Source organism: Ranitomeya variabilis, chromosome 4 (assembly GCF_051348905.1).
Source record: "Ranitomeya variabilis isolate aRanVar5 chromosome 4, aRanVar5.hap1, whole genome shotgun sequence".
In the NCBI taxonomy this organism is placed as follows: Eukaryota; Metazoa; Chordata; class Amphibia; order Anura; family Dendrobatidae; genus Ranitomeya; species Ranitomeya variabilis.
The window spans coordinates 503,417,571-503,432,302 of NC_135235.1; the positions used below are offsets into that span (position 1 = coordinate 503,417,571).

The following is a 14,732-nucleotide window of genomic DNA, read 5'->3' on the forward strand; positions in this document are numbered from 1 at the left end:
CAACGATGCCTATCGCTGCAGCGTCGCTGTGTCACTGGAGAGCTGTCACACAGACAGCTCTCCAGCGACCAACGATGCCGAAGTCCCCGGGTAACCAGGGTAAACATCGGGTTACTAAGCGCAGGGCCGCGCTTAGTAACCCGATGTTTACCCTGGTTACCAGTGTAAATGTAAAAAAAAAAATAAAAAAAAACACGAGCGTTCGATTTGTGACGTTTATCCGTCCTCGTTCCGAGGTTGCAAAGTGTGACATGGCGTTACGATTTGCGACGCAGCCCAGCATCGTACGATGTGAAAGAAAGAGCAGAACTTTCTTTCGTCGTAAATGTCCCGCTGTGGCGGTCGAAATCGTAGTATGTGACGGCGGTCATACGAGCTCGTAATGCGACTACGTGGGTTGGGCTTCCGCATACCTGTCTCCTGATTGGGCGTGACGCCCATGCTGGTAATACGTCACGCTCGGAGTCGTAGGACTATGGCGGTGTGAAGGGTAGCGTACGATTGCGACGCGTGACGTTCACATCGCAACTACGTCAGAAAAAGCGTTAACATCGTAGAGTGTGACCGCTGGCTACGAGCTCGTACTGCGATGTCGAATATGACGCAAATGCGTCGTAATCGTAGCAGAATCGACCAGTGTGAAGGTACCCTAAGTGGACAATGTGTGGTCAGTCTAATCAATCTTATTAATGGGGTGGTCTTATCTCAACCTCCCATGTCTACATGCCTAATAGGAAAGACATCAATAAAGGCTTGGTCCGCAGCTTGGGATACATATATAAGTCAAAATAGAGTGCCAGTAACAGACAGTATCTTTGACAGACCCAGTCGTCACCATAAAACATGATCGGCCATACATGAATATTATTGTATAATACGGACAAAATTATTACTACATCTATATCCAGCCTAAGAAAAGCTAAAGATGCAAAAACCACCTAAGATGGAAAGAAAAGTCACCAACCATAGATATTACAGTGCCATACACCTTTGATCGGTGTACTGAAGAATGACCATTTTGACCACAGCTATTTTTCCTGACCCTCCATATACAGGTGCTTCTCACAAAATTAGAATATCATCAAAAAGTTACCATATTTTTCACACTATACGACACACTTTTTTCCCCAAAAACTTTTTTGGGAAAATGGGGGTGCGTCTTACAGTCGGAATATACCTACAAATGCTGCGGCAGCGGTGCTTTGTGCAGCGGCGGCGCTCTGTACTGGGGCAGCAGCGGGGCTCTGTGCTAGGGCGGCCATCACATCGCAGCAATGGAGCTGCGGGAGCCACCCAGCATTGACAAAATGCCGGCGGAGCACCGCCGCCCCAGCATAGGGCGCTGCGGCATCAGCCTGGGATTTCCCGGAGGTCACCGCACCAGCATGGACCACCTAACAACCCCTGTGACCGCACCTGCGCCTATCACCCGGTAAGCTGAATTCTGACTGTAAGACGGACCCCCATTTGACACTTTTTTCCCCTATTTTCCTTTTGAAAATTTGGGGTGCATCTTATGGTCCGGTGTGTCTTATAGACTGAAAAATACAGTAATTTATTTCAGTTCATCAAAACAAAAAAGTGAAACTCATATTATATAGAGTCATTATGAACAAGAGTGATCTATTTCAAGTGTTTATTTCTGTTAATGTTGATTATGGCTTACAGCCAATGAAAACCCAAAAGTCATTATCTCAGTAAACTAGAATAATTAACAAAAACACCTGCAAAGGCTTCCTAAGTGTTTAAAAAGGTTCCTTAGGGTACCGTCACACAGTGGCACTTTTGTCGCTACGATGGTACGATCCGTGACGTTCCAGCGATATCCATACGATATCGCTGCGTCTGACACGCAGCAGTGATCAGGGACCCTGCTGAGAATCGTACGTCGTAGCAGATCGTTTGGAACTTTCTTTAGTCGCTGGATCTCCCGCTGTCATCGCTGGATCGTTGTGTGTGACAGCGATCCAGCGATGCGTTCGCTTGTAACCAGGGTAAACATCGGGTTACTAAGCGCAGGGCCGCGCTTAGTAACCCGATGTTTACCGTGGTTACCAGCGTAAAAGTAAAAAAAAAACAACCAGTACATACTTACATTCCGGTGTCTGTCACCCGGCGTTCTGCTTCTCTGCACTGTGAGCGCCGGCCAGCCGGAAAGCGAGCACAGCGGTGACGTCACCGCTGTGCTTTCCGGCTGGCACAGACACAGTGGAGAGAAGCAGAACGCCGGGGGACAGACACCGGAATGTGAGTATGTACGGTTTGTTTTTTTTTACTTTTACGCTGGTAACCACGGTAAACATCGGGTTACTAAGCGCGGCCCTGCGCTTAGTAACCCGATGTTTACCCTGGTTACCCGGGGCCTTCGGCATCGTTGGTTGCTGGAGAGCTGACTGTGTGACAGCTCTCCAGCGACCACACAACCACTTACCAACGATCACGGCCAGGTCGTATCGCTGGTCGTGATCGTTGGTAAATCGTTATGTAAGACGGTACCCTTAGTCTGTTTCAGTAGGCTCCACAATCACGGGGAAGACTGCTGACTTGACAGATGTCCAGAAGACAGTCATTGACACACTCCACAAGGAGGGTAAGCCACAAAAGGTCATTGCTGAAGAAGCTGGCTGTTCACAGAGGGCTATATCCAAGCATATTAATGGCAAGTTGAGTAGAAGGAAAAAATGTGGTAGAAAAAGGTGCACAAGCAACCGGTATAACCGCAGCCTTGAAAGGATTGTTAAGAAAAGGCCATTCAAAAATTAGTGGGAGATTCACAAGGAGTGGACTGCTGCTGGAGTCATTGCTTCAAGAGCCACCAAACACAAACTTATCCAGGTCATGGGCTACAAGTGTCGCATTCCTTGTGTCAAGCCACTCATGACCAATTAGACAATGCCAAAAGCATCTTACCTGGGTCAAGGAGAAAAAGAACTGGACTGTTGCTCACTGGTCCAAGGTGTTGCTTTCAGAAGAAAGTAATTTTTGATTTTATTTGGAAATCAAGGTCCCAGAGTCTTGAGGAAGAGTAGAGAGGCACACAATCCAAGCTGCTTGCAATATAGTGTGAAGTTTCCATCAGTGATGGTTTGGAGAGCCATGTCATCTGCTGGTGTAGGTCCACTGTGTTTTATCGAGACCAAAGTCAGCGCAGCCGTTCACAATAAAATTTTAGAGCACTTCATGCTTCCCTCTGTCGACAAGATTTTTGGAGATGGAAATTTCATTCTCCAGCAGGACTTGGTACCTGTCCACACTGCCAAAAGTACTAATACCTGGATTACAAACAATAGTATCACTGTGCTTGATTGGCCAGCAAACTCGTCTGACCTTAACCCCATAGAGAATCTATGGCGTATTGTCAAGAGGAAGATGATAGACACCAGACCCAACAATGCAGACGAGCTGAAGGCTGTTATCCAAGCAACCTGGGCTTCCATAACACCTCAGCAGTGCCACAGGCTGATCACCCCCATGCCACGCCGCATTGATGCAGTAATTGATGCAAAAGGAGCCCCGACTAAGCATTGAGTGCAGTTACTGAACATACATTTCAGTAGGCCAACATTTCGGATTTTAAAAGTATTTTTCAAGCTGGTGTTATAAAGTATTCTAATTTACAGAGATAATGACTTTTGCGTTTTCATTGGCTGTAAGCAATACTCATCAGCATTAACACAAATAAACATGGATCACTCTCTTTGTACTGACTATATAAAATATATGAGCTTTACTTTTTGTATTGAAGAACTCAAATTAACTTTTTGATGATATTCTAATTTTGTGAAAAGCACTTGAACGTACACTCAGCCAATCATGCATGTGACCCTAGTAAATTGAAAAGAATAATCCACCATCCACACCTTAAACGATGGCTTATATCCTGTGTAAACAAAAAGACTACACATTCTAAAATCTAACATGCCAGTCCAACAAATATTGTGGAGGAGTTGGGACAAATTGACAGCTTCAGGCACCAATAGAATCTAATTTGTATATGGATTTTTTATTTTTTTATTTATTTAGAGCCATGGCAACTTGATGGATGAATGATCTGTAGGAAGATAAATCTTTTGCAAGTCTATATAGGTCAACTAGGTTCTTTTTCAACGTTATCATGATAGTATCAAGCCATCGGGGTGCTGGTCCTCCTCCGCCTTGTATGGCTATACATTGAGGAAAGGAGTTGGCAGTCAGCCACTTCCCCCTAATTCACTGCTCCGGTCAAGTGACAACATAGGGAACATTGTCCTATATGGAGCACAGAATTGGAAAAGCAATGGCAGGGACTTGGGACCAGAGCAGGTACAGGAAATTTGGGCACTGGAACAAATAGGACTATAAATTACCCTTTAACAATCATTTAATTGCCGGTATATTGTTTATTGGATGAAGGCTCCCCTTAAAGTTCCATCGTGATCATTAAAAATTCCTATGAATTCTAAGAAATAATAACTCATACATACTGTAAATTAGTATCATATTTTTGCATCCTCTGCATGTCATTTTTTATACCCATTTGTTTTTATGGTTCAGTAGATACTTCATTAAATTATAACATGATATTGCAATATTTTTCCCGACGCTCCCCAATCAAATTTACAAGAATGTGCTTTATAATGTGGAATCTATGCATTTTTAGTAAAAGTGATTGGTCATTAATTTAGGTTTTTGCTATGTGGGATAAAAAAAAAAAAACACAGTAGCAGTAAGTTACAGTAAAATGTAGTCTGTCTACCTACAACACAACAATGTCTGCTCCACAAGGAAACCTGGCTACTGGAGGCTAGACAAGTCAACATATCATAAAATATAATTAATAAGTGAGTAAAGAGATGACACTCATACATCAAGCGGAAGAAATATGGATGATATCATAAATCCAAACACCCTTCTCGGAAATCCAAACCTTCTCAGGAGGTATGTGGTCAATTAGTAACCGACAATAGATGTGAGCCTTTCTGTCCTTACCGTCATTGATCATAAAGGTGCTGTCATACAAAAATGAGCTATGATAATCACTACACACAGCAGTGTAGACAGGAGGTGAAGAACATCCCATCACAGCGCCGCAATTCATCATTAAGTTATTGGTATAGTTTAATGTCACTTTTCTAGTATTGGTAAAATGTACCATATTTTTAGTGCACATGTTCCCAATACGATTGCACAAAAAAGGTGTGGTGTAGAAGAGAAGTGACCCATAGTAAAGTCACCTAGGAGCCCATGTTTGTTCATACTACCACTTCACTCTTTTAAAGCCCCCCTATGCACAATAGATAGATGATAGCTCAGCCCAAATCATCCATTCACAGCAGCGCTCATGTTCTCTAGGAGAGAGTCGCTGGCAGACTTGCTCATCTTATCAAGAACAAAAGGATTGGAAGTTCTAAAACGAGAGAAGCATCCATAGACATTAGACTGTCGGCCGACCTCATTGATATCATTAAGTTCAGCTGACATTTGGTTTCCCTAAACACATTAGCCTAAGAAATGAGCCAGAAAACATGTTGGTATAAGTGTCATGTGTAGATGCATATTTACACTGTGACCATTTAACGGACAAAAGAGGTCTGGGTCCTGCTCTGACCCCATCTTTTTGAGGTCTGCTAACATAGCTAAGTGCACTACAAGAGTTAGGTTCCATCCCGTCTGGGTACACCTTGACGTGGTAGGATGGCTTTTACGCTCTATTAGTCAAAATAGTGTCAACTAAGTGGAGCGCCCCCGTAGGGCAGTGGGGTACTCGGTACCGGGTCCTTTGGTTCTCAAGGGGGATGTCACGGTGGCTGACTTGGTCTGTGGCCCTCGGGAGGTCCGTTGTAAAAGGGAAAGGTCTTTAAAAGGGAAATGTTTGACGCCACCCGTGGTATTCGGTCAGGGTGACCGACGCTGCTTAGGGGTCCGCTGGGGTACAAGTCTGGGTCGGCATATTCTCCTCTGAGGCAGGGTTCCAACTTCATCCCGGGTGACGTGGACCCTCACTGGCAATCCGATCTCTTGGATGAAACCCTTCTCCTTCTGGAGGTGGAAGAATACTACGACACCCCACTTTGGTGGATAGTCGTCCTGCAAGTCGCCCCCGGGCCTATTGTTCCGCTTCCTCCCTCCACTCTGCTATTAAATGTCGCCGGTACTCTCCCCAGGAGAGGACCCTAAGGTCATGCCTTTGCGATCCGTGGCCGGTTAGCGGGGCCGTCGGGGTTCCAGCGGTGGTAGCGGGGGATGTTATGATCCGGTGACTTTGGAGCCGCATGAACTTTCTCTGGAGTAGGTGGAAACTATACTGACCGCAAAACCTGAACTAACACCGCAACTAGAAGTAGCCGTGGGGTGTGCCTAACAAACCCTAGACACCTCGACACAGCCGGAGGACTAAATACCCCTATAGATAGAAATAGGAATACTACCTTGCCTCAGAGCAGAACCCCAAAGGATAGGCAGCCCCCCACGAATATTGACTGTGAGTAGGAGAGGAAAGACACACGCAGGCAGAAAACAGGATTCAGCAAAAGAGGCCACTCTAGCTAAATAGGAAAAGATAGGACAGAATACTAAGTGGTCAGTATTAAAACCCTTCCAAAAATATCCACAGCAGATAATAAAAAAAGTTCCACAATCTAACTAAAGACATGGAATGCATATCTGTCACTCCAGAGAATCCAACAAGACTGAGAAAATACTGACAATCTAAGCTGGACAAAAAACACTGAATAGCACAGAATTATTAAGCACACAGCATGTGTGCCACAGAAACAAAACCAGACACTTATCTTTGCTGATTTGGCAGAAGGAACCAAACCAGGAGCAAAACCTCCCAACAACCATGGACAACTGGCAAGGACTAATGAATCCTGCACGCCTAAATACCCCAGTCAGAACTGCAATCAGCAGATACACCTGACCAGGAATGCAACTCAGGGGCAACTGCATTACCACCTACAACCACCGGAGGGAGCCCAAAAGCAGAATTCACAACAGGGGGAAGGAGCAGTCGCGGGGGGTAGGCAGATCCCCGGGATGCGGCTGTGTTTGGTACCTGTATGTGAGCGGACTCCACCAATGCCGTTCTACTCCTCCGAGGAAGGCGCCAGGACCAGTGGCGGCATGGACTGTGACCCCTCCATGGGCAGCTCCGAGAGATCCATACTCTCCAGCGGCGGCATGTCTGAATTCTCCTCCGGTGACAGGGGTCTGCGCTGGGTCGGAGCGTTTCCACACAGGTACCTGGGGGTCGCCATGTCTGTTTCTTCCTCATCCTTTTCCCGCTCTCTTCTCCGGGGGCGGTTTCTTGTTCTTTGTCTCCTCCTACCATTGAGGATCAGGAGGCGGTTCTCAGCTGCTGAAGGACAGGTCCTCAAGGTACAGAGATATTTAGACTTGGCGGCCATTATTTTTTGCGCTTCTCAGCTCGTTCACGCCCTTCTTCTCCTGAGCTCCTCGTGCTGCTGTAATGGCGGCAGTTTTGGCAGGAATTTTGGCGGTCTTTTGCAATACACAGTCTTTCAGCACAAACAGTTTGAATACAATTCTGGCACAGTTCTTAGGCGCACATGACCCGATTTTCAGGCTTAAGTAGATCCTGTTCTTGACGCCAAAAGATTTAGAGCGCCCCCGTAGGGCAGTAGGGTACTCAGTACTGGGTCCTTCGGTTCTCAAGGGGGATGTCACGGTGGCTGACCCGGTCCGTGGCCCTCGGGAGGTCCGTTGTAAAAGGGAAAGGTCTTTAAAAGGGAAATGTTTGACGCCACCCGTGGTATTCGGTCAGGGTGACCGACGCTGCTTAGGGGTCCGCTGGGGTGATGTTATGGCAGCTAGATGGTATACCTTCCCACAGGTGAAGTATATCCCCAGGGCTTCCCAGAGTGTAGATGGTGGATGGTGTGAGGCGCAGTGAAGAACGAGGACACAAGGTTGCAGTCTCTTTACCTTTACTGAAGGCTTTAGCATCCACAATCCAGAGCACAGGGCAGGCCGAGTCCGGCCGGTCTGAAGGCAAATCCAGAGTCCCCTTATCCAGGTGGAAATCAGTAGCCTTCTTCTAGCGCCTGGATGTTGTAGTGCCTTCCTGCTGAGCTTCTCGGTAAGGTCCTCACAACTGTTGTAGATGTTATGTCTCTCTCTGTCCCTCTGATGGTAAGGATAGGACAAACCTTCCTTCTGGTTTCCTCTCCTTTTGCTATGACTTCGTTTCTCACCCTCTACAATACAATTCGCTGTTCTTGTCTCTTTCTTAGGACGCTGCCGCATCGGTAGGCAGGCGCAGCTCCGTGGCCTTCTGTCTAGGCCTCTGACAGGATCCCACCCCTGTCAGGGACCAACTACCTGAGCGTAGCTCAGATAGCAGCTCACTGGGTGAAGCCCAGTCAGCTTCTGCCTAACTTCCTATCCAGACCACCAGTTTTACCTAATTGTGAAGAGTGCCCTAATAAATAGGAGCATAGCTCCCCCTGGTGGACTTGAGTGTGAAGTGTGTTGTGTGGTTTGTGATACCTGGTAAAGAGATCTCCTTTATTGCCCTCAGACGTAACATCACTCCCCCTGGTGAAAGAATGACATTACTGCAACGACCAGGACCCTGGGGCACTGCATAAGTACCCTGAGTTATTTATATGTACTATTACTATCCATTAACTTACTGCAGGGTATTTGCTTTTTTTTTTTTCTTTTCCCCTATGTTTTGGTTGTTAGATGGCCACAGTGTGACTGTGGACCTACACATTGAACTTCTATACGTATGTGTTCTAGCTCATTTCTTAGGTTTTACGTTAGATTTTTGTGCACTCTGTATATATAAGGGGCATAGCTCCCTTTTTGGGCAATGCATTTTGTCTATTTGTTTTAGTTTAGTGTACTCTGTACATATAGGGGCATGGCTCCCCTTTTTGGGCAATGCACTTTGTTTTAGTTTTGTGTACTCTGTACATATAGGGGCATGGCTCCCCTTTTTGGGCTGTGCATTTTGTCTATATAATGTGGATCCGCTGCAGTCAGGACTGGGTCCTCCCTGTCTCCATCTATTTTGAGGTTTGCTGACACAGTGAGGTGAAATACTAGAGTTAGGGTCCATCCTGAGTGGGTACACTCACAGGGGTGGCTTTTACACCCTTGTGATCAAAATAGTGTCAACTAAGTGTCCTATGTTATTTTGTTATTTGTATGTACTATTACTACTTAATGCAGGATACTTGCTCATTGTGTTTTTTATAGGTTTTTAATATGAAAAGAGGCCTTAAAGAGGATCTATCATGTCAAAAGTAGCCAGTTTTTTTGTCTTATTCTCCCCCCCCCCCCCCCCCCCATTTCCACTGCTCCCCAGATTCTTTGTTTTTTCAGGGGAGTTTTTAATCCGCCACGCAGATTCAGAGATATGGGCCCCTATATTTAGTGCTAATGTTTATGGCCTTAATCAAGAGTGTGTGGGTGGCTCACAGAACAACAATGGAGAGCAGCCTAAAGACACCCCCCAAAGAATCCTAAATATTCAGGGGAGCACCGGGAATAGAATGCAAAACCTGGCACCTTTTCTATCTGATGAAAGTGGCGAAAGGTCCTCCTCTACACGGCAGGTCCTATTAATTGTTGATATTCTATCTTGTCTTCACACATACATACATACATACATACATACATAGAGGGCCACCACAATCTGTTCTCCCAAGGTAGAGATACAGGTATCTTCCCCCTACTGGGCTCCTTTGTTCCTGTTGCCCCAATGTGTGCCTACTGCCCGTAGTGATGTCATGTCACGTGACAGCAGTCATTACATTGCTATGAACAGGACATCACTGTGGTCAGCAGCAATTAGACACCAGTCACATGGAGCAATTAGTGATGACACATAATTGCATGACAACTTATACAGCGAAACTATTAATATTTTTAGATTTATAGAATTTAGATCTACAATGTCCTTTCTCACAAAACCTGTAGATAACCATTGTCTTCCTGCCCTCATCTCCACAGGGTAAAACTGCTTTTACAACAGTTTAATATGCCAGGGATTGTCCTGATTCCTATGCTTTGTAACATTGCTATCCAATCTGGACGGTTCCTCAATCAGCATTCTACCAGCACAGTAGGTGCAGCACCTTTCTTTAACTCACTTCCCAGCGTGCACTGAAAAAAGTTACATTATTGTCATCTTTTATGGATGGAACGTCACGTCTGTAAGTTACCAATGCATGTAGACATACAGCGCAGTCATGTCTGATCGCACACGCCCTACACTGTATATTCCTATAGCATTTCACTATGCCATATGTCTACTTTTCATAAATGCAAACATTCACTGGGAACAATCCTCAGTAGGATTACACTGTACTCTACTGGAAACTGACATACGATTCCACTTTGAGGCGAAAAAAGGGGGATATCCAGCTGAGCTGCCTGAATTGGATCCTATTGTAGGCACATACTTTATTAACCCTTGAGAGGACTCTGCCGCACATTGAGCCAGCACAATAGCCCATACGACTGCCACAACTCTCACCGGACATTGTGCGCAATATACCCGAAAATAACACTGTAATCCCACCTTCAGCTGCCAATAAACTGCTTTTTTATATGATAAGCCCAGCTTGTAGCCTGTAAGTAGGGCTGCTGGGGGATAATTTATTGTATGAATGCAGCAATCATCTGGTGTCCTAATGCAGAAACACAACGACATATACTAAATATAACATAATTGCAACAGAAAGACCTAACATAAAGCACTAGAAGCACGGAGCTCAATCTGATGGTAATAGTATATGCCAGATTTATGAATGGATCACACTACGTTCTGACAATCAGAAAGAGGCATGGCTAGAGTGGCACATGAAAGGTGCCATATCAGTCAGAGCAGGCACAAGCTGATATTAACACACTACACTTTTCTGCAGGCCAGACACCAACCCAAAATATTAGGCGCCACTAGTAAATTTCAGCTACCTTGGTCCTGGAGGTTGTTCAACCTTAAATAGCCATCAATATGGCAATGATAGTCAAATCACAGAGCTGAACAGTTAAAACTCTGCTGGGAGGACAAACCAGTCACAAGTATTGATCTGCAGAACTGTCTACATAGTGGAAGACACCATAGACATGAAAGTCTTCTATCATCAGATACCAAGTTTCCATTCTTAATACTCAAAAGACACAACTGGGTGTGACACTTAGGAAAACACCGCAACTGGCACCAAGCAAGATTCCCTGCAGAGTGCGTGGCCCTGTATGTATACCAAGAAATGTACATGATCTCTTATGTAGAGAGAACAGTAGGAGTATTTGTGAAAGCCCAACCCAATACTAGTACTACTATAATACAGCACTAGCGCTAACAGGCAGCTGACCACACATTACTACATATGAGAGACTAGCAACGCTTCTATAGTAGCCTGTAATACACCACTGAGCAGAACATAGTAGTAACTAATGTACCGCTAGATACACACTGTCCTGGCTGTACCACACTAGTAATAACACTAGTCACACTGCGGAATGTGCATGATGCAACTGCGTTGTGCTTTTTGTCACAAATTTCCAAAAACAAAGAAAAACGCAACATTTTATATGAACACATAATTGTTTACAACACAATAGCTCTCTAACAATGGAATATATAAATATAACAGATCAGGTGCTGCAGCACAGCAACAGTCTGCTACAAATTAGCATAAAACAGACATGTAGGAATAATGCACATAACCAAACTACTGTGCTAAGTGTAACACTAGACTACATATAATGCACCGCTAGTCACTAATAGTACAGTAGGATATCACTAGTTCACTACTAGTACAAGTAATAACAGGCCAGTGGTCATTAGTTGTATTTATCCGCTTCTGTACTAGCTAGAAGACAACCGTAAATATAATTCAGTACTAATTATACAGGGTAGTTATAATACATTACTAGTGAGAATACCAGTATAACGCGCTAGTAAGAGTTCATGACTAGTAACAACTAGCAGTAATAACAGCGCTATGTAGTGGACAAATAACAAAAATGCATTAGTTGTGTGCAATAAACTACCAGGTATAACATTAACTGTTATGCTGAGCAAGTTACAAATATAACATACGAATAGTAATAATGCTAGTATACCAGACTAGTAGCTGTTTAGAAATGCATCAATAACTAATGTGGTATTGCCAGAAGTAGGTTTCATTACTGGCTATCACACAAACAATATTATCCACTGCTAGTAACACAAATCTCTGCTAGTAATACCACACATTACTAGAAGCATACAGGTATATAATAGTATCCACTGCTAGTAACACAAATCTCTGCTAGTAATACCACACATTACTAGAAGTATACAGGTATAATATTACCACTGCTAGTAACACAAATCTCTGCTACTAATACCACACATTACTAGAAGTATACAGGTATAATATTACACTGCTAATAATACAAATCTCTGCTAGTAATACCACACATTACTAGAAGTATACAGGTATAATAGTACCACTGCTAGTAACACAAATCTCTGCTTCTAATACCACACATTACTAGAAGTATACAGGTATAATATTACCACTGCTAGTAACACAAATCTCTGCTACTAATACCACACATTACTAGAAGTATACAGGTATAATATTACCACTGCTAGTAACACAAATCTCTGCTACTAATACCACACATTACTACAAGTATACAGGTATAATATTACCACTGCTAGTAACACAAATCTCTGCTTCTAATACCACACATTACTAGAAGTATACAGGTATAATATTACCACTGCTAGTAACACAAATCTCTGCTACTAATACCACACATTACTAGAAGTATACAGGTATAATATTACCACTGCTAGTAACACAAATCTCTGCTACTAATACCACACATTACTAGAAGTATACAGGTATAATAGTACCACTGCTAGTAACACAAATCTCTGCTTCTAATACCACACATTACTAGAAGTATACAGGTATATAATAGACTACACAGCAGTGATTTTAATGCACTACTAGTTACAGATAGTAGCTGTAACGCTACAAGCAATAAACCACTAGAGTATAGATCGACTAGTAATTCTAAATGAAGCTTCTGATACTACTAGTTATAACACAACAATAGAGTAGCCTATACATCAATCCCAGCTCTGCTACACATCCCAGGTAAAACTCCTTACTAGTGGCTATAAAACACCAGTTACCTATAACACAACAGTGGACAGAAGGACACCACTGCTTAGTTATAATTCACTACATGCTACAGCAAACGTAGCAGCTGTAATGTAATAACTAGTTATATTGCATTACTCACTTTCAGAAAAAGAGTAGCTATAAAAAAGTTTGATCTTTTATACATTACTGGCTGTAATACACTGACCGCTATAACAGCACAGCCCAGTATTCAAAAGACACTTGTAGCACCAATAATGCTCTCGTTTTAACATACTAGTATTAATGCTACATTTCCAGCTTTTATTATAACATACTAGTATACATACATATTAGGAACACTCTCCTACATTTCTAATACCATACTGGCAATTCTAACACACTAGGCAAGACACTCTCCAGCTTACAGTAGTACTTTCCTGCCCATATAATAACGTGTACATATTACACTAGTAATATCAAGATTGACAATAGTCTACTGACCATTATAAGACCAACAGTAACTGTCTTGCCTGTATTATAACACACTAGTACGCATGGAATAGCAGCCATCCTCTCCAGTCTAACCGACTAGTAATAATACTCTCCTACCCACGTTATAACACACTGGTGATTATATATTATAGACTAGTACACATGGAATAGCAGCCATCCTCTCCAGTCTAACCCACTAGTAATAATACTCTCCTACCTAGGCTATAACACACTGGTATACATGGAATAGCAATCATCCTTTCCAATCTATCACACAGTAGTAATAATACTCTCCTATGATCTAGGGCACAGATGATATAGAACACACCAGGGATAATACTCTCCTACACATGTTATAACACACTGGTCATTATATAAAACACTAGAAGAAACACTACTACACTACATCATACACGCTCTCTCTCCTGACGAGCCCCCCACACACTGGCAGGGAGACCACTAGCAGCACCACACAGTGCCCGCTTTGCCCGCACCACACAGTGCCCGCTTTGCCCGCACAGCCGGGTTGCACTAGTCTCTCCTACTTTATAATGGACCGGCGCACTATAATGCCCAGGAGGGGCAGTGGTAGCAGGCAGCACGGCATCGCCAGAGGCGGCAGGTACGGAGCACTTACCTCAGGGTAGCAGTCTTTGGCGAACACATGAAGCAGAGCCGTCTTTCCACACTGCGTGTCCCCGACCACCACTATCTTACAGCGAGACATCTGCTTGTCCATTCTCTCCTCTGTGTCCTCAGCCCTGTCTTCCCTCATGGAGAGCCCCCCTGCCCAGCGGAACAGAGCCCCCCGGTACAGTCCACACATGCACTGCGATCCTCAGCCTCCCAACATCGCTCCTGCACTGCACAGTCCGGCCGGCGGCGCCTCCGACTTGCCTGTCCTAGGGAGACGCCTCCTAGAGGGGGACGCGCCAATCAGAAGCCGACTATAGGTGCCGAAATTACCATAATGGGCGTGGCTTAGCGGGTTGACGAAACTGTGAATTGACGAAGGCTGGAGTTGTAGGTGCGGCGGCCAGAGAGCGAGCGCCGCTCACCTGCCACGGGGCGCACAGGGTTAAGCGGCACTGACTGACCCCGGAGCGCCCACATGCACAGGAAAATACCAGGATGAAG

At 44.3% G+C, this 14,732-nt stretch overlaps 1 protein-coding gene across 1 annotated transcript in view; it reads right to left on the reverse strand.

Moving 5' to 3' along the window:
- RND2 (Rho family GTPase 2) overlaps positions 1 to 14,482 on the reverse strand; it is a 153,845-nt gene extending 139,363 nt beyond the window's left edge. Inside the window, exon 1 of the mRNA XM_077252048.1 lies at positions 14,233 to 14,482. Coding sequence (XP_077108163.1) covers positions 14,233 to 14,421 — 189 coding nt within the window. The 5' untranslated portion in view covers positions 14,422 to 14,482. The remainder of the gene's footprint in view (positions 1 to 14,232) is intronic.
- Positions 14,483 to 14,732: the final 250 nt, after the last annotated feature.